Source organism: Plasmodium cynomolgi, chromosome 14, assembly GCF_000321355.1.
Source record: "Plasmodium cynomolgi strain B DNA, chromosome 14, whole genome shotgun sequence".
NCBI classification, from domain to species: domain Eukaryota; phylum Apicomplexa; class Aconoidasida; order Haemosporida; family Plasmodiidae; genus Plasmodium; species Plasmodium cynomolgi.
In genome coordinates this window covers 445,135-464,437 of record NC_020407.1, presented here as the reverse complement: position 1 = coordinate 464,437, position 19,303 = coordinate 445,135, and the positions used below count along the sequence as shown (strand labels likewise).

The window sequence follows — 19,303 nt, the reverse complement described above, 5'->3', positions numbered from 1 at the left end:
GAAACGAAATAAAAACAAAATAAGGCGAAACAAAACAAAACAAAACAAAAAGAAAGTGAAGAATAATAAAAATATTGCAAAACATGGCAAAGCAAATCATGGCAAAACAAAACAAAACAAAAATACCAGTGGAAATGCATTTTCCGTGGACACTTGCACCTTTATATGTGTGGCCACGCGGCAACGAATTTAAGTGTGGGGGTAAAAGGCCACTTGAACATGAAACGGGGCGTAGTGCATCCCCCCTTGCTCTTACCCCGGTGGAAAAACGGACGTGCATGTAGAGCGCGAGGGGGCGCACAAGGAGGGGCTTTTTTTCAAGAGCTTTTGTAAACCACGCACTTCGTGGAATAAACCCTTTCTGTGGAGAAACCCTTTCGGTGGAAGCCACCCTTTTTGCGAAATTTATACATTTGCCGTATGACAATCAAAAAGGTGCAATAAAAACGGAGGGGGTGCATACTTCCGCCACTGCACACGGGAGCTCCCAGTAATGCACGCAGGCGTTACCATTTCATACACTTAAGTTGCCGGGGGGTTAATATAAGAAGGAGAAGAATAAGAAAAAGAAGAAGAAAAAATGAAGCACCGTGGCAAATATATACAGCGCGCAAAAAATTCCGTTGTCCCAGTGCGGGAGGAGCACCTTCATAACTGCAACTGTGGTCGACGTAAAAATAAGCGCAAAATGGAGAAGACGTTTGGCACTTGTGCGAATGTAAAACTTGCGAGTTGGGATAAAAAAAAAAAATGTTACTACAGCCCGTAGAGTCCATGTACTTATGCGCAATTGGGGGGTTATAAAAAAAAAAATTAACTACTGCTACCTCCGAGTGGCTCCGCGCGCAATGGAAACGGCCCTATGTGGCGCAGTTGGCCAGTCAGGCGGCCGCACAAAGAGCAATTCGCGCACAACCGTGTGTATGCGCCAACATCCACATGGTACACTCGCTTATAATCGGGAGTGCACATCGAAGAACTGACATAGGGCTCACCAAATCCGCGGCTAAGACAAGGTGCTCCTAATCTTCTCAATTTTGTACTTGGCAGAAAAATCAAACACTTGGTTGCCAATTTGCAGGACGAGCCCACCCAAAATGCTTTTGTCTATCTTGTACTCTATGAGAGGTTTTAGTTCATTCTTTAACTTAAAAAGAATGGACTCCTGAATTTTTTGTTTCTGAGTGTTATTGATTTCTTTGGCCGTGTACACAAAACACTTAATTTCTTTCCTCTCCTTCATTAGTAGCAATTCGAATTCTTCGATTATTTTTTGCAAAAAATTTATCCTTTTGGAATCGAATAGGGACTCCAGAAAATTGGATGTTATGGGGCTAAAATTATTGTTATACTTTTTACACTCTGTTTTTAAAAAATTTAATTTTTCTTTATTTTCAATATTTGGTGTGTGCAAGAAATTAAGAAAAGTTTTATCCTTGAGGAAATTGTTTTTTATAAATAATATATCACTTGATATTTCGTTTATTTTTTTGTTCTTCTTTCCCACATTGTATAACGCTAAGCTGTATCTCTTTTCGATGTTGTCCCCCATGGACAGGTAATACTCATCTTCCCCTTTCTTTCCTCCTGCTGTGCTGCTGTAGGGCCTTATCCAGTTTCCCAAGCCATTTGTCGTACTGCCCCTCCTGCCACATGGAAAGAAACAGAGGTTCTTCTTTTCCACATGGCAACTCCACCTGGGAGGAATGGCCAAATGGGCTATCGAGCGTTGCAAGGTGAAGCCTTTCATGGTGGAGCAGGCGCAGTCGATCAGGGTTGCCTGCTAGGTGCAAAATGGTACAGAAATGGGGGGGGAAAAAAAAGGGGGGCCTAAACAATTATAGCCAAGTGAAAAGGTACATAAAACTTTCGACGTAAACACATCCCTAAACGAAACGATCTTCCCTTCTGCTGTTTCAATTCGTCATATGCCACATTTACACGCAGCGCTAGCACAAGTAGTCACTGCTACTCAGGCGCAGTGTACATTTGCGATGTAAAGTAGCGATCGGGGAGGGAGAAAAAAAAAAGTACAAAAGGGAACAAATAGGCGCATAAGGAAGGGAAAACTATCTCGTAATGCTCATCAAATCCTCTTGCTAAAAAAAGGAAGCAAATCGAGTTACATGCACATATGGGGATGTGGCCCACGTTTTGATTTTTTTTTTTTTTTTTTTGCGCGCGTTTTCACCGGATGAGTTTGCAAAAACGGCGCAATATGCATCCCTCCATTCTTGACGAAAAAAAAACCACAGCGGGAGAAACTCTTTTTAAAATTGTTTGATGGAGAAAGTCAGTTAAATTGGGGTCATTTTAAGGATAGCCCTATCCCCTGTTGACTTCACATTTTTGCGCCCCTTCTACAAAAAGTTCGTATAATTATGTGCATGTATATATAAGGGCGAACACTGGACGGGGAGTAAATTTTGTTTAGAAAGAGGTGTGCGGGTATGCGTTAAATTGTCATCCTGAATTGTGAATGACTTCAAAGGGTTGGAAAAAAAAGAAAAAAAAAAGCAGCAAATGAAGCAGTAAAAAAGGAATTGACCACACGTGGGTGATAAAATACCAAGTGTAAAAAAAAAAATAAAAAACTGGGAATCCTTTCCATCTGCAAATTTACAAAAACATGGAGTCCCCGTTTAGCCAAACGAAAATGAGGACTCCATTATGCAAACAAATTACACGCTTTGCGCACACGTAACTCCGAACTGGGGGGTGTATCAGAGATGGGGGTGGTTCACATGGACAAATCGTAGTAAGCGCTTTATTACTGATGCGTCCAAGTGATGTTGTGGAATCAGTTCATCCCCATTCAAGTAATCAAAAATTTCTTTTTCCGGTAGACTCAGAAAATTATCTAAAGCGCATATATCTTCACCTGTGAAATTATCCTTTTCGTGGCTCACAAAAGTCGATATGATGTGCTGTAGCTCTATGTACCCCAAGGTAGTACATTTAAATAGGACTTTTTCAAAGCTTGGTTTTTCTCCATTTTTTATTTTAACCTTATCGTCTACTCCAAATTTATTGTTCTTGTAAATGCGTCTTTTTCTTGTGGGGTAATCAACTATGTCGTTATAGAAAACTGCCTCCTCATTTGCCTTCCGCTTAACTTCGTTGCTCCCCTTGGCTACTTCTTCAGAGCATGGCTTGGTCGTAAGTAGTTTGAATAATTTTTTCCTAAAATAGAGGTTTCTCGTTATGCGTTTAAACTTCGATGGTTTGTACAGCTGGACTGTTGTGAATAAACGGAGGGAAGGCAGACTGGGGTGCGGTACAATCAGGGGGCTCTTCAGTAAGTTAAAAATCGTCATCTCATGTGCGTTTAATCGAACCATGCGCGCTTAATCAAAGTGTACCAATTCGGCTACTTTTCACCTTGATACAGTTTTTCCTATGCGGGTGAGACTCTCTCCTTTCCGTATCTCTGAATGAAGAAGTCTACATGGGGCGCTCCAACAAAACTTATCGAAAGTTTCTTGCGCCTCGATTTTTTTTTTTTTTTTTTGCAATGATGTTGCCGCATTGGGGGGAAATATGAAAAAAAAAAAAAAAAAAAAAAAGATCCTTCTATGGGCATGGCGTGTTACGCATATGTAATTTTCACCTCAGTTGAGGGAAAGGGCCATTTTTTTACGCCTATGTCGCACCCCGCATGATATTTCAAAAGAGTATCTTGTACCCTCCTCCCACCACAAAAGATGCATTTTTAACGCGCCATTTTTTCATCACAAAGAAGTGGCCAAGCAAAATTGCATTATTGTAGAAGCCTTTTTTGTGGGTGGCCTAGAAATGCCAATCCACGAAAGGGGTAAAAGGGTGCGGGGTCGGACTGGTGTATGAATTATTTGCCTTATCGCTTGTGCGCAGTTCCCTTGTGGGACATACTCACCACGTTTTTAGTTCACGTACGGTTATCCTTTTCTCTCTTTTTATTCCTCACTGTTTCCCCTTAATGAATAAACTACTAAGTAGACCTTTCAGAAACGCTAGGCGCATTCACACATCAGCTCTTCGCAGGGACTCGGACGATACAGGTGTGAAGGGGGGCAGACGACTCGTTCGGGCAAGAGGGCAACTTCCAAGAGGAAGCAGCCACAGTTTGTGTCCCCATCATATGCATCATTCTTTCACTTTACTGTACACTGCTGTACCCCTTTGTTGCTTTTTTTTTTTTTATGAGATTTGTGTTTTTTTTTCCCCCCACTCGTATAGGCCCGCTGATCAAAAAGAAGAGGAGATTCTTCGACCTGAAGTTGTTCAGGCAGCATTTACGAAGACAAAAAACAGAAGAAATTGAAAATGAAAAAAGAGAAATTTTGAAGAGTTGTGCAAAGGATCCCCCAGAAAACTGGAATGTTAAAAAATTCCTTGCCAAAATAGAGATAGGAGAAAATATTGACGAAATAGATAGAGCTTTTAAAAGTTGGACAGACTTCATCACCATAACGCCAAAGGAGTTATATGCAATGGAATGCTTAACAAATGAACAGAGAAGAAAAATATGGAAATATGTAAATCAGTTTAATTATGGATTATATCCGGAAGACTCTTATGACGATTTTGTTCGCAATTTTCAAGCCCCTCCACTTGAAAATGAAAATAAACCATGGACAAAGGAAGATGAAGAAAATTTTGAATTTTACTTAAATTATTTCGATGTACATTTTGGTGATCCATGGATATACATTTCTTGGAAAATGAAAAGGACATTTGATGATGTTCAAAATAAATATATCGAATTATATTTGAAAAAAAAAAATAAAAATAGGAAATGTGAAATTTGTCTTACCAAATCGACTACTCCTTTGTTAATGAATAGAAAATTTAAATTGGATCCCCCCTTCCTTTTTTTTATTCCTTCTTCGGTTAATTTTCCTCCAATGAGCATATATGATTACTGTAAGAAAAAGGAATCGTTATCTGTAAGTACTCAGCACCGAAACGCGGGCGATGAGACTGCTCTGCGGGGTGGTTCCTCCCAACAGCGTCTAGTAGAAGATGATGCGTTGTACCCGTCCTACGGATCCTTTATTTTTTCCCCCAGTTTTTTGCGCTACGTGGATAAGGCTTGTTTTTAGGGCTGCCCAAGGGTAACCTAGCTGGTAGTTTAGAACAACTGCATTTTTACATCGCACCCACTTGTGTACGTCATGCCGAATAAGGTGTCACCTGTTGGCACAGCATTTGATTTATCCCTACCTTATGGCCTTTTGTGGTATTTCGAATATGTGCTGTGCTTGTCTACATTCCCCATTTGTGAAAAAACTGGCGAATTTTTTTTTTTTTTTTTTTTGCTCTGCCGCGTGGGGGAACGCGCGCAGTGCCTGGCCCGGGGGTGGCACAACGGAACGGTTTAAAAAGAGTCATAAAGGGGGATCACAGCAAAAGCACGAACGGTAAAAAAGGCGTTAAACAGACGAAATGCACGAAATGTACAAAATTAATCAAATGCACCAAATTAACCAAATGTACAAAATTAACCAAATGCACCAAATTAACCAAATGTACAAAATTAACCAAATGCACCAAATTAACCAAATGCACCAAATTAACCAAATGCACCAAATTAACCAAATGCACCAAATTAACCAAATGCACCAAATTAACCAAATGCACCAAATTAACCAAATGCACGAAATGAAATTTGCTTCCCACCGCGAATCGCCCCCACCCGCTACTCCTTCGATATGGCCCAGCTGTCCACCAAGTCGCCCTCGCTCTGCGAAATGAAGTGCTGCGAAATGGAGCTGATCGAAATGGAGCCACAGAGGAAGCACTCCTCCGTCAGGATATCATCGATCTTCGTCTCATACGTGAGCATGTCCTTCTCATTCCTGTTGATAAGCGCATTCTTGTAATTATGAAGCGTACAGAAAAACTGGAAGAGTTCGTCTTTCGGCTTGGAGTTCAAGTAAATGTTCAAAGCACAAGTGCTGTGGAAATAATGCTTGCACGAAAAAACATAAAACTTTTTGTAAAAAATTGTCTTCTTGCATATATAGCAAATGTCATTTTTGTCCAGAAGAAGATATTTTTTTCTCAAGTTGTTGAGGTCCCCATTGAGCAGATCAATGGTTTGTAAGTTTTCTTTAATTTCTTCTTTTTTGGCCTGTATTTTTAAATGGTAAATTCCTAGCAAGGAACAAATATCCTTCTTTAAGTAATCAATAATTGTGTTTTCATTAATGTATGGAAGTATATCCTGTAAATTTAAAATTGAGTTTGAATCACGGACAAGGTTAATTATTTCTTTTAAGTTTTTTTCATTTAAATTGTTGGAGATGTTTTTAATAATTTTGAGAAATAATTTTTTTTTTTCTTCTTCATCTTCGCATAGGATTACGGCATTTTGGGCCGTCTTGTAATCTCCCATTTCGAGGGACTTATCGACGGCTTCTTCGAAATATTTCATAATTATATAAAAATGGGGAATGAAATTTTCTTTTTTTTTTCCTTCAAAAAGCGTATAATAAATAGATAGTCAAAATGAATGCCCGACGATTTTAATCTGTTTAAGAAAATTTTTATCTTTTCATCCTCTTTTTTTTCGATGTACAAAATAAGTAAGCAATTTATGACGTGGTTTTTTTTCCATGTGCATTCGAATGTGTACATATAATTTTCCCTTTCTGTCAACGTGTTTTCTTCGATTATTTTGTTCGCAATGTATTCCAAGAACCGGATGCATTCATCTGTGTGCTTCTGGGCAGTGGGATCACCGCCTCGGTGGTTTTGGCGGTGATCATCAGGGTGATCATCTGGGTGATCATCTCGGTGGTCCCCATCACCATCGTTGTCATGAAGCTCCCCACCGCTCTTCTTCTCATCGCTCATGTCCCCACTCTTGGGCGCCTCCCTGCCTTTAAAAAAATAAATTATGACAAACATGCACACAATAACGTCCGCATAATCGTCAATCAAGTTGTCGTAGAAAATTAGCATATCCACATATTTCTGTGGTTTGTGCAGGTACAAAATGAAGGCGTAATTCTTTAACACGTCCAAGAGCACATTCTGAGGGAATAGAACAATGACGTTAAAAAGGGCAGTGAACTTATTGCTGTTGATGTAGTAGTTGATTATGTAATTGTAATCGTTACACATGAATTTAAAGAGAAGGACAAAATTTGTTTTGTTGAAACTCTCCAGAATCTGCGCAATAACATCATTCAGCTGGAAGAACGTTTTGAAATGCTTCAGCAGGATGATCATATACACGCTCGCTTCGAGGCATTTGTACGCGTAGATGTCTCTGTACAGTTTTCTCTTCGCGCGATCCGCCGTCGAGGTTGGCGGCGTAGTTGAGCTTGGCTGTGTGGTTAAGTTTTTCGGCGTGGTCGCGGTTTGCACCTCGTCCATGGATAGCTCCTCTTCCGAGGTCAGTGGCGATGTGGGGGATGTCCCCCTTTGCTTCGTCCGCCCTGCTTTCCCTGCGAGATGTGCCTCTCCCTCCACGAAGACCCTTCTGTACCTCTCCATGTCATCCAAAATAAGCCCCTTCTGAGCTTTCAAAAAATTGAAAATTTCCACATTCTTCATTTTGTATATTTTCAGCAAGACGTAAAAATTGTCGCTCTCGGTTAGCGTTTTGATATTCATTTTCTTTCCCTTCGAAAAGTCGAAACTGTATTTTTGATCATTCCTTTCGTCCTTCTCTATCATCTTCTGGAAGAAACGAATGAAGGATTTTTTACCGCTTCTCAGGTACTTGTCATTTTTTATTGCACTCTCTACGTTGCTCTTATGCACATTCGTTGTTCCTTTCTTCTGCTTTTCATCGTTGTCCGTGTGTTGGTCGTTACCAATGTTGGTGTTGCCCCCTTTGGTATTGTTCAACTTTGCCTCTTTTGCGATCACGTCTTCACCTCCCGCTGTGCTTGCGCGCGCCCCGGCTTCTTTCGAATGGGTCTTTTCCTTCCGCTTCGTTTTGTTCGTTTTGTTCGTTTTGTTCGCTTTGTTCACCTCGTTCGCCTCGTTCGCCTTGTTCGCCTTCTTAGCTTTGTCAGCTTTACCCGCTTCCGTTTGACAGACCGACTGGCTGTCCTTTCCGCTCAGTTCGTCATGACTTGAATCGGTGGCTACTTCCGAGTGGTCACTGGGCCGACCCCTAGGGTGGGGAGTTGCGTCCGATTCCGCTTCATCGGAGGGGCCCAGTTGGGCGGCGCATTTGGAATCCGTTCCACATGGTTGATCGGAAGTTCCACTTAGCTGATCAGAATTTCCACTTGATGGATGAGAATCTACACTTGACTGATCAGAAGTTACACTTGGCTGATCACATGTTACACTTGACCGATCAGAATATACACTTGACTGATCAGAAGTTACACTTGGCTGATCAGAAGTTACACTTGGCTGATCAGAATCTACACTTGACTGCTCACCTGGGGGCCTTCCCACGTTGGCTCCATTTTGGAGCTGCCGCCGAGGGAAGGAGCAACGCGTGATGAGGTACAGGTGCATGTATAGATCGAGGGAGTAGGAGTACAGCTGGATGAGCCATATGAAGAACACGATTTTAACGACGTTGTTATAGTAGTGAATGTTATTGTACAGATGGGACGCCAAAAGAAAGTACTGCCTTTTATGTAAAAAAGAAATTAGCATTTCCTCAGTGGAGATGTGTAAATTTTTAAACTGATCAATTTGGTACTTATTACTTTTTAGGATATATTTTTTTATTTTTATTCTTTCAGAGTTTGTACAGGACTCCAGGATTTTGGAAATTTTTTTTTTTCAGATTCGGCTTCAAATTAGCATACTCGGTATCGCAATCGTTTGGTTGTGTATACTCATTAAGGTCAAATCCTTCTTCCTTTTTCTTACTTACGACAATTTTGAAGATATACTTGGATGTGCAGAGCCACACTTGGTCATCGGAGTTGTCCTTCATTATGCGTATGACGTCTCCATACGTTTCGATGGCTAGGGTTTGCTCGAATACCTTCTTAAGGTTGCAACTGTTCACAATGATTAGTTTTTCTTCCAACAGAAGAAATATGTAAAATTCACTTACGCACATATCTACGACAGCCGAGACTGTGTTTTCATAAATTTTTGGTTCTCGGGTTGTCAAAACGGGTTCTGTTCCTTGTTGCTCTGTAGGAAGATCTTCGATATGGCTAGCCGATACGTTTGTGTTCCCTTTTTGGCAATACAATGATTCGTAAAACGATTTGGTAAATGCAAAATTGTTTGCATTTTCGCTTGTCAATATGTTTAAGTCAAGGAAGTTCACAATGACATAGTTACTATCTAGGTACCACTTACTCATGAGCTTGTTTTTTTTGTTCATCTGTTTAGTCTTACTCTGTTCCTCCGGTTCCGATATTTTTCTATAATGGTGGTTACTTCTGTACGCCCCTTTCGTTTGTGAATTTTTTTTCCGATTTGGGGAATCACTCGATTTGTGAACTGCCCGCTTGTACCTCTTCCCTGCGTCCTTCTCCTCTCCTTCTTCCTCACTAAAAGATGCAAGGTTTATCCCATCGATTGAAGTGTCCGACTGGGAGGAATAGGACAGGAAGGCGGGCTCCTCCAAGTTGTTGCCATCCTGGTTTATGTTCCACTTTGATCCACTGGAGCAGTCATTTTTCGCACTTTTCTCACCCTTCGCACGGTCAGCACGGTCAGCACGGTTCGCATAGTTCGCATGGGTGGACGGTTTCGCCCCCTTGGAGTTGTTAATTTTGCTGATAAATATACAACAGCCGTTGAGCCAGAATAGGTAGTTCCTATTTCGGATATTTTCAATTTTCAAGATAGACGTCAAGGAGTCTATGCAGCATTCGTACACCTTCGTTTCGTCCCCTGCTTCGTTCGTATTCGTATTTTCTGTGTTCGTTTTTATTCTCGTTTCCTGGGCATACAGTTCGCTCCTCTCGCTGGGGTTGTTCACACTGGTGCTTTTATAGGTATAGCTAATTTCGTGTAAGCTGTTGCATGTGGTGAAGTAGATAATACTTAGCATATTATCATCATTCGTATGCTTTGTAAAGCTGGGCTGGTTTGAAATATCCAAGTTAATCATGGTTATATCCAAAATGGAAAGTTGGCTATTGGAAAAAATCACTTCATGCTCTCTGCTACTCTTGGTTTTGTTATTTATGCTCATTTCGAGTATTTCCCCATCTTTGGTTGCCACCAAAAGGGGTGCAGTAGTATTTTTAACTTCATTGGTATCGTTGAAACACACACTTGAGATATTATATTTTTTTAACTTGGCCAAATTTAGGACAATGTTATGTTCAAAGTGGACATAAATATATTCCTTGTTCGCTAGACATATAAGTCCATGGTAGCATTTGTTGTCAAAAAACATGGACCGAATTTCTGCTTTACTGTTTGTTGTTTTTTTATTGTAAAAGTCTACATGCGAGAGTTCATTTTTCTCCAAATAATATTTTATTAAGCTGTTGTTGCACAGGACCATGTGAATACATTTGTTATGGATGCTAAAGTGCGTTATTCTGTTCTTCAGCAGGTTGATGTTGCCATTTTTAATTTTAAATAGCTTCAGGGTGAACTTTTTGTCTGGCTTGTTCATTTTGACGAGGGGTACGAGGTCGTTGTTTGGACTAACTTAGAGCTTCCTCACCCCTATTCAGGCTTCTTCACAGTTCGCACTGTGGTATATGTTGTTACCGCGATGGGGTGTGTATAGGGGGGGTTGTCATTACCTCTGCTGGCTGGTATGTGCATAGTTGGGGTTGTCATTACCTCTGCTGGCTGGTATGTGCATAGTTGGGGTTGTCATTACCTCTGCTGGCTGGTATGTGCATAGTTGGGGTTGTTATTACCTCTGCTGGTATGAGCATAGTTGGGGTTGTTTTCTTGGAGGGATTACCCCTTCGTGCGGTTTTTATTTCCGATGGCTCCGTAGCTTACGAGTGGGCGACATAAGCGCAGCGCTGTGCCGGATGAACGCCCGGTGGTGGAGGAAGCTACCACGCTAGTGACATCAAAGTGGGGAGCTTCTTCGCATTCAGTGGCTTCCAAATGAGCAAAATGGGTGTACATAGGTACATGCATAAGCACATGCATAAGCGCGTGCATGTATACGTATCGCCCCGTATTGCTTACTAAAGTGGAGATGAAGTCCCCTTTGGAACGCGGGCAGGGAGAGTCTGTCCCCTGGGCCCTTCTTCCAATCTTCAAATATGTGAAGGGCCAAGGGACGCAATGGCCACGAGCCTTTTTTGAGGCATTCCAAATTGTGCAGAAACGAAAAAAAGGAAAAAATTGGGCCAACAAAGAAAAACCCGTTTGAGTGAATGCCAAGAAGGAAAAAAAAAAAAAAAAAAACGCGCATAAGGGCCAATGTTCAAAACATACAAATGCGGGGGCATTTTCTAAGAACAGTTTGAACCGCTTCGGGGTAGGAGCAACTCACCTGAGAAAACTCCACTGCACAGGTGGCGTTAAAAAAAAAAAAAAAAAAAAAACAGCTGATTTCATCCTGTAGATAAGATACGCATACAAAATTGCTACGTTGCAATTTTTTTTTTTATTTCCCTCAATTTAAAGTGGTAAACAGAGGCACCGCGAACAAATGGTACGTTTGGAGGCTTACAAAAAAAAAAAAGTTAGAACAGCGGGGTATGCATAAAATGAAGGAGCGTGGAAAAGCAAGCGGGGGAACAAAAAGGCATAAACATGTGCCACATATGTATAAATATATATATGATATGCACTGTGTACTCATCGCGGTGGCTGCTGAATTGCCAAACCGCCGAACTGCCCACTAGTAATACCCCTCCTTGAGCGAGAAGGCGCCCTTAATCTGCACATCCTCGCCGATTTTCTTCCGGCCGAGGAAGTTCCTGCACACTAAGTACACCTCCCTGGACTCACGCCTAGACGCCTTCGGTTTAGTCGTATTGACGAACTGGAAAATCGTTTTCAAATAAGTTTTCAAGTTATCCGTCTGACTACCCAGGTACATCTTAACCACGTAGGTCCCCCCCATGTTTATATACTGCTCCATAAAATTTGTTATGCCTAAAGTAAGTTCACAGGAATTCAAATGGTCATCAATTTTGTTTCCAACACAAGGTACAGCGGCATCACTTAATATTATGTCGACTTTTTTTCCCTGTAGGATTTCTCTCAACTTTACATCTACAAGGTTATTATCGTTTGTGTTATCTTTTGCTCCTCCTATTTCTGCATGTATGAAATGTATGTTAGGTAATGGGTCCATAATTTTTTTATCGATACCTATAATTTCATTTGAGTAATTCTTCGTTCGTTCTAAAATGACTTGGCACCAACTACCAGGGTAGCACCCAATATCTAATATGGTTTTGTTTTTCTTCAAGAACATGTATTTATTGTCTAGTTCGATAAGTTTGTATGCTGCCCTACTTCTGTAGTTGTCATTTTTTGCTTTCAACACATATCTGTCCGTTATTTGCCTTTGTATCCACTGACTTGAGTGACTGCTTTTTTTGTTTAACACCTTTGGCGGCGCTTCCTTATACAGCCGTAGCTGCATGTTCTGAAATAGGAAGTTTTTCTTCCCAGTTAAATGGAGCAATTTCATTTTTTTTTGCACATAAGAAGGAGCTGCTACTTTGAAGATGTTCTTCTTTGGTGTTTCCTCAAAGGAGCACCTTCACTATACGCAGTTTGCTGCGTCCCTCCCACCTCTGTGGCATCTTTTCCTTTGCCTTCAATATATGTAAACTGGTGGGTCTCCCTCTCTCTCTTGTTATGCCTCCCCCCGCAGCACTTTGCATTAGGCTTTTTCAGATTAGTTCCTACTTTTGGTCCTCCACTCCGAGGTATTCTTTCATAAGCATAACTCCCCTCCGTGTGTGTTCACCAATTTTTGCACCTTCTACATGAACGAGGGAGAGCCAAGTTGTGTCTCCCTATTTCTGTGTTTATCTCCTTAGGCACTTATCTCAGGACGAGGGATGCACAAAATTTTTTTACATAAATAAAAAGGCTGCATATTAAATGGTACAACACGGGTATATAAATATCTATACATATAACACATGCATTTTTTTTTTTTTTTGGAAAGGGAAAAACGAACACAGCACAAAAAACGTTTCTCCAATTTTGCAAAATTATGGGGGAAAAAAAAAAAAATTAGTGAGTCATTATGCACGTTTATATTATGTACTTATACGTGTGGGCAATAATAGTACCCCCTCCTGCGTATTCCGACCGGAGTGCTTTTCACGAAGGCTGCATTGTGGCGCGAAAAAAATGCCCCCCACTGAACCATCGCGATGTTTCCAAAAAGGCCTATTCTTCTGGCATGCAGAAAAGGGGGGGCTGTTCATTTCGCTGATCTTTTTCCAAATTGCAACAGAAAAAGGGGCACAATTTTTGGAAGGCCAAAGGAAGAAAAAAAAAAAAAATATATAGATAACGACGTGCGTACAGATATGTACATATAAATGCATATGTATTTATTGTGAACGTTTTGAGGCCAAAAAAGCCTTGATGAACAAATCCTATGGCCATTTGAGGCACGAAAATATAACCTTTAACAACTTAGTCAAGTTGGCAATTTTTCATTTTTTTTTTCACGAGAAAGAAAGTATATCATCCCTCGGGAAGAAACAACAAAGAGAGAGCATTTGGAGACACATACTTAGGGAAATAGTTACATGTCACTTTTTTTTTTTTTTTTTACTTCCCTTTAATTTTGCCAAGGTTACCCCAAGGCGAAAAAGCCCTTTTTTTTTGTGAGTCCATTTTTGTGGTTGTATGTTTATTTGACTGATTTTAACCCCCGTGGTCGTATAGATTATAGCGGTATCGCATTGAGAGAAGCCCTCGCATGTGAGCATAAAAGTGGGTAGAACTTACTTTCAAGAGGGCGCGCTATATAGAAAGGGAGTATTTCTGACCACCCCAAATTTGTAAGCGATTTACAAGGGAGAAGCCAAAAAAGTGAAGAACAAAATTACGGGGAAAGCAAAAAAAGGGGAACGACAAAACGGCAGGTTGCTAAAACGGCGGAGGGCTATATACACCTACGTAAGTGTGTGTACATCTGCGTAGGAAGGTACCTTTTGGTCGTTCAGCACTCCATTTCTACCGCTCCACCCGGACGCCTCCCTCCGCTCAACCAAAATGGGGTTCTTCAAAAAGAACAGAAAAGGAAGCTTCAACCGAGGCCAAGAAAGCGAAATGAAATTTGACAAAATAATTTTGGGGGGCACATTCTACAAACATTGCGAAAATGACTTAGTTATTAAAAATAAGTTGGAAAATTTAGTTCCCTATTTTAACGGTAGGATATTTCTGGAAAATAAAGAAGAAATAGGAAAAGTCGATGAAATCCTTGGGCCCATTAACGAATTTTATTTTTCTGTTAAATTAAAAGAAGGGATACATGCAAAGTCGTTTTCGACCGATACGAAATTTTTTATTGACCAATCACAGACACTCCCACTGAGTAGGTTTTTACCGCAAGAAAAGAAAGTTACGCATCAACCAAAGAAGAAAAAAAGATCGAATAGGGAGAAGAAGCAAAATAATTTGACCCCCAATGTGAAGAAGCCCAATAATTTTACTTTCCGGGGTAATCATAAAAATGACAGAGGTGGGAGGAACGACAATAATCAGTATAAAAGGAACAGTGGGAACTTCAGAAATGATAAAAATAATTTCAGGAACAGACCTAACAGCGGTCGTAAGTTTGGGAACCAGAGGGGGCGCTTTTAGGACCAACCCGGTCACAGCCCACTCGCGTACAAATGCTCACCCACACGTGCATATCTATATATGAATGTATGTGCGTGTGCGTGTGTGTGTGCATGTATGTATGCCTATGTACGTACCCGCTTGTTCTTTTTTTTTGTGTATGCCTTTTAATGCCGCGTTGCGAAGTAAAACCATTTGGTGGGCACTCGTGAGGCCCTGACTAGCCGCGCAATATGCAATTTTTAACTAAAAGAAAAAAAAAAAATGTTCAATTCGATTTCTTTTATTTTTTCCAAAAAAAAAATTTGCCCTGTGAATTTTTTCTCTGTAACTGTGTTATTTTGGACGACGTCTATTTATACCACTCTTTGGCGCGTTGTTTTATTTTGCCATTTTATGGTGCTCAGAGTTTCTTTTCCTCATAAAAAGTTGCCACTTGGGGGGGCCGTGCGCGTGCCAAAATGCACACAAAAAGTGGCTCCAACAATGTGGGTTCCATTTGTGCGACGAGTTCGAAATCCAATTTTTGCATTTCCCTTATTTTTATTAAACGCTTAAGCAAAGTTGATTTGCATAACAGAAAAAAAATTAACATGAAAAAAAAAAATTGTATTATACCTTGTCGGTTTGGGAAGCGGAACGGGCGAATTTTTCTTTTTTTTCGCTCCATTTCGCCTGCCGTTGTGCATGCCCTGCGACGCGCCGGGTTGCGCGGCGTTCCATGTCATCGCCGTAACTTCAATTTTTTTCCTCGTCCGCGAGATTCTCCGCAGGGGCATCGGACTTGACGCCCACTTCGTCCACCCTGTTATTAGCAATATAGGCACTTTCAATGGGGACAAAGATGTTACTTTCATAACCCTTATTTTTCACGACCTTTTTTTTTAAAACTCCCTCTCGTAAAAGTCTATCTATTAACGGCTTGGCAAGCAAAGGATAAATGTTAAGTCCCTTTGTAATAATTTCTTTATTGACATATTTTGTCTTAACACACAAATTGTATACATCGTTGTAGAGCTTTTGGATGTCGTCATTAATTTGATTCATGTTGTTTTGATCCTCTTTGTCTATCTGCTCGATGGCCTCCTGACTTTCTAAGGGGTCGGAAATGTTGTTCAGCAGGCTATTTTCATAACTGTTTTCGATCTCTGAATTTTTCACGCTATCCTCTTTGGACATGTCGATGAAATTTGCATCTGCGTTTGGCTGCTGCTGCTCCGCGGGGTGGTCGTCAGGTGGTTCATCGGCTGGGTGATCAACCGGGTCTACAACCGAGTCATCCTCTTTGCGGATTTCCTCTTTGAGCTTTTGGTTCGAGTGCTCCGTCTGTTCTATCTGCTCCGTCTGCTCCATCTGTTCCATCTGCTCCGTCTTCTCCATTTGATCCGTCTGCTCCATATGCTCCGTCTTCTCCATCTGCTCCGTCTGCTCCGTCTGCTCCATCTGCGCGTGGCCTGGCTCCCCGTCGTGCTTCTTCTCCAAGCCCTCCTTCCCATCGCTCTTATCTTCAACGAACTTATAAAACTTGTACCCGTCCCTGCGAATGATATTTTCGTTGACGAGCTTGTGCAAAACTTTGTCAATTTCGTAGTTGGAGACACTGGGGAACTTCTGCCTGATTTTTGTCTTGCTGAGAATTTTATATCTCGTGATGTAGATTCTTATTTTGTGAAGCATTTTCTTCTTTTTATATTTAACCATGAATGTTTTGTGCAGCGATTTTTTGTTTTTTAAATTTTTGTAGGTTAATTTTTCTTTTTTTCTTTTCTTTTTCATTTTCATGAGAGAGTTATCTTTGTGCGTTTTGATGTAGTTTTTCCTATTTTCGTAGTGCTCCCTGTCTCGATCCCTTTCTCGGTCTCTGTCCCTGTCCCTAACATTGTCAAGGTATGCATTCGCATCGTCCACTCCATAGGAAGAGTACAAACGACTCGTATTAGTTTTGGAATTATTTTGAATTCCGTAGGGCTTATTCAGTTCGTTGGTAGCTTTTCCATTTGTGTTGCTATATGGGGAATTATTGGCACCGGAATTATCATACAAACGGGTAGCCATTTTATCTATGTTCCTCCTGTAGGGGTTACTCCTATAGTAGGAATTTCCGAGTTCTTTTTTATTGTTAACGCAGTATTTATTTTTCTTCTTCTTATCGTCTTCTATTTCTCTCTTCTCTACTTTTACACAATCATGTTCATCTGCATCTTTGTTTGTTTGTGAGAGCATTTTGCCTATCTTGCTGTAGCATTCGTTATTATCCGAGTTGCTACTATCATCATGGTCGTTACTACATTTGATGACTCTGACTAGAGATGCTGATATTTTATCATTTAATTTGCTATCCGATAAAGATGGCGATAACTTTTTTTTCCTTTTCGTTCCAGTTTTTTTGCAACTCCTTTTGCTCCTTTTATGCGACCGTTCATCGCTCAGGCTGGAGTATTCCTCATCGTATTCGTAATCAACATCGGAGTCATCATCATCGTCATCATCGACATTTTCCTCCGTGTCGTCTTCTTCATATTCATCATAGTAATCATAGTCCGCGTCTCGCTCGTCCTCATAGCGAGTTTCCACTCTGTTACGATTATCGCCTGTGCGATTATCAGCATCTCCTCGGGTGGTTCCATTACGCCCCTCTACGTATTCTTCATCATCATCGTCTTCATCATCGTCCTCAGCATAGTCCTCATCATAGTCCTCATCGTAGTCCTCGTCATAGTCCTCATCATAGTCCTCACCATAGTCCTCACCATAGTCCTCATCATAGTCCTCATCATAGTCTTTATTATCGCCTTGACCTTCCTCTTCATCTTCCTCTGCAAAATTGTCATCATCTATGACTATGCAGTTTTTCCTATCCTTTCCTTTATTTCTGCTTTTCACTAGTCGCTTCTTCAGGAAGGCTTGTCTATCATCCTCGTACTTGGCTTGCTTGTATCTCTTTTCGCCTCGACCAGCTGCATACTTATTAAGTTCATCATCCTGATCATAGTGAGAATCACCATGGAGACCCTCGTCAGGATTGTCCTGATTTTTCGCTCTCCTGGGATGTTCCCCTTCACCATCATATTGGTAGTAATCCCCATCTGGAATTTTGCCGTACGGATGACGGTTTGCATTGCTCATATCCTGATTGTGCATCTCGCTGCAATTGTAGGAACCCACCTGCTGTTGTTCATTACTAGCGCTAGTAGAATTGACAACTATGGAAAGGTAGTGATGACCCGTGTCTACCTTTCCAACATAGTCCTCATTGGGTAGATTAACAAATTTTAATAGATCCTTGTTGTCTGGGTTTCTAAAGTAGGGAGGCTGATAATTGTACGGAACGATTTCATCATAATAAAGGAGCTTCATCGAGAGGTACGTTCTCTCAGGTAAAGGATTTAATGTCTGTGTGAGTAATACTAACGACCTTAACAGTTCATACGTCTTTTGTTTTGCATCTTTTTTAAAGCATAAGGCAGTTTCGTTTTTTGTTTTCTTCCTATTTAGTAATCTGTCTTTTATATCTTTCAACCTGTTGAGGTTAAAATTTTTTTTTTTTCTTCCATTTGGCTATCTGTGCATACATTATTTGGCTTATTTTGGGACGTCTCCAATGTGATCCCTATTTTTCCACCCCTAACAGAGTTGTAGGAAAAACTAAATTTATAGCATTCGATGGAGTTATCATATATGTCATTTATGTCTAAGATTAGGATCCGTAAGTATTCTTTTTCTATAGCGTCGAATACTCCTTTTTCAAGCCAATTAATTATCATATGTGCTTCTCGGTTGATGGGTAGAAGTCTCTTTAATTTTAATTCTTGGATGTGTACTTCTTCATAGGCACTTTCTTCAAATAAATTTCGTAAATAGGTGACTAAACTGATCCCCAGTTTGATTATATTTTTTAGCATGTTCACAGAGTCCTGCTTCGTTAGCGTTTCCGATTGGGTGTGTGTTCTGACCGACATGCGCGAAATCATTTTGGCCGTTTTGGGGGGGTGAGATTATTGGGGGTGGGAGTAACGGCAAGTAGGGAGTCCAAAGCGGGGTCTGCAAAATGTATCGGAACTGCCAAATGGGCGTCGCCACGTGCGCGGAGGGCAAATGGAAGTTTCGTGCGCTCAACTGCTGGCCTCGAATAAATGCGCGTCGCTAGCAGTAGTTACAAAAGCACACGATAACAAGATGGTAACGCGCCTGTAACGTGCCATTAACGCGCTAGTAACGCACCAGTGAAGCGCACCCACGTGGGTATAACACTGCCACAAAAGGAAGCTAGCCCGTTGGGGTTAAAAAAATTGACAAAATGATATATTAAAAATAATTTACACTCGTGCAGACAAACGTATTTCTTCTGGTAACAAAAACGATATATAGCTTTTACCAATATAGTGGAACCTTTTCAAGGATGCCGGCTGTATGCGCTCGGGGAAACAAAACTGCACAAAAAGAAGGCCAAAAGATGGCCAGAAGAAGGCCAGAAGAAGGTCAGAAGAAGACGCAAAAAAACTACAAAATATGTGCACACAAGCGAACGCAAAGTGCATACACAAGGCCAAGCAAACCATTAGGGACAATATTATAGAGCCCCTCAAAAAAAACGACGGATTATGCAAAACGACGAGTATTCAAAAATTAT

The 19,303-nt window shown here is 40.8% G+C and overlaps 7 protein-coding genes across 7 annotated transcripts; 2 read left to right on the top strand and 5 right to left on the bottom strand.

Moving 5' to 3' along the window:
* Positions 1-1,006: 1,006 nt before the first annotated feature.
* Positions 1,007-1,780, bottom strand: PCYB_141950 (ATP synthase delta chain mitochondrial; the record flags this gene model as incomplete). Its single annotated transcript, XM_004224666.1, has 1 exon — positions 1,007-1,780. Exon 1 carries the CDS (start codon positions 1,748-1,750, stop codon positions 1,007-1,009), a length of 744 nt encoding a protein of 247 aa, XP_004224714.1. The 5' UTR covers positions 1,751-1,780.
* A 943-nt stretch (positions 1,781-2,723) lies between these two features.
* Positions 2,724-3,710, bottom strand: PCYB_141940 (hypothetical protein; the record flags this gene model as incomplete). The annotated part of the gene is made up of 2 exons (XM_004224665.1): positions 2,724-3,238; positions 3,641-3,710. The coding sequence occupies 2 exons, from the start codon at positions 3,708-3,710 to the stop codon at positions 2,724-2,726; spliced, it is 585 nt and encodes a 194-aa protein (XP_004224713.1).
* A 29-nt stretch (positions 3,711-3,739) lies between these two features.
* PCYB_141930 (hypothetical protein) lies at positions 3,740-5,082 on the top strand (the record flags this gene model as incomplete). The annotated part of the gene is made up of 2 exons (XM_004224664.1): positions 3,740-3,814; positions 4,219-5,082. Coding segments are annotated over exons 1-2 (882 nt in total), but the record flags the coding sequence as incomplete, so codon positions are not given.
* Positions 5,083-5,680: 598 nt separating this feature from the next.
* Positions 5,681-10,552, bottom strand: PCYB_141920 (hypothetical protein). Its single transcript, XM_004224663.1, has 5 exons — positions 10,204-10,552; positions 8,699-10,176; positions 8,391-8,613; positions 6,421-8,246; positions 5,681-6,208 (listed from the first exon to the last, which is right to left on the bottom strand). Exons 3-4 carry the CDS (start codon positions 8,611-8,613, stop codon positions 6,421-6,423), a joined length of 2,049 nt encoding a protein of 682 aa, XP_004224711.1. The 5' UTR covers positions 8,699-10,176; positions 10,204-10,552; the 3' UTR covers positions 5,681-6,208.
* A 1,200-nt stretch (positions 10,553-11,752) lies between these two features.
* On the bottom strand, positions 11,753-12,550 carry PCYB_141910 (ribosomal RNA large subunit methyltransferase J; the record flags this gene model as incomplete). Its single annotated transcript, XM_004224662.1, has 1 exon — positions 11,753-12,550. A coding segment is annotated over one exon (798 nt), but the record flags the coding sequence as incomplete, so codon positions are not given.
* A 1,550-nt stretch (positions 12,551-14,100) lies between these two features.
* PCYB_141900 (snoRNP protein GAR1) lies at positions 14,101-15,223 on the top strand (the record flags this gene model as incomplete). The annotated part of the gene is made up of 2 exons (XM_004224661.1): positions 14,101-14,662; positions 15,081-15,223. The coding sequence occupies 2 exons, from the start codon at positions 14,101-14,103 to the stop codon at positions 15,221-15,223; spliced, it is 705 nt and encodes a 234-aa protein (XP_004224709.1).
* A 188-nt stretch (positions 15,224-15,411) lies between these two features.
* Positions 15,412-18,644, bottom strand: PCYB_141890 (HORMA domain containing protein; the record flags this gene model as incomplete). Its single annotated transcript, XM_004224660.1, has 2 exons — positions 15,412-18,066; positions 18,246-18,644. The coding sequence occupies 2 exons, from the start codon at positions 18,642-18,644 to the stop codon at positions 15,412-15,414; spliced, it is 3,054 nt and encodes a 1,017-aa protein (XP_004224708.1).
* Positions 18,645-19,303: the final 659 nt, after the last annotated feature.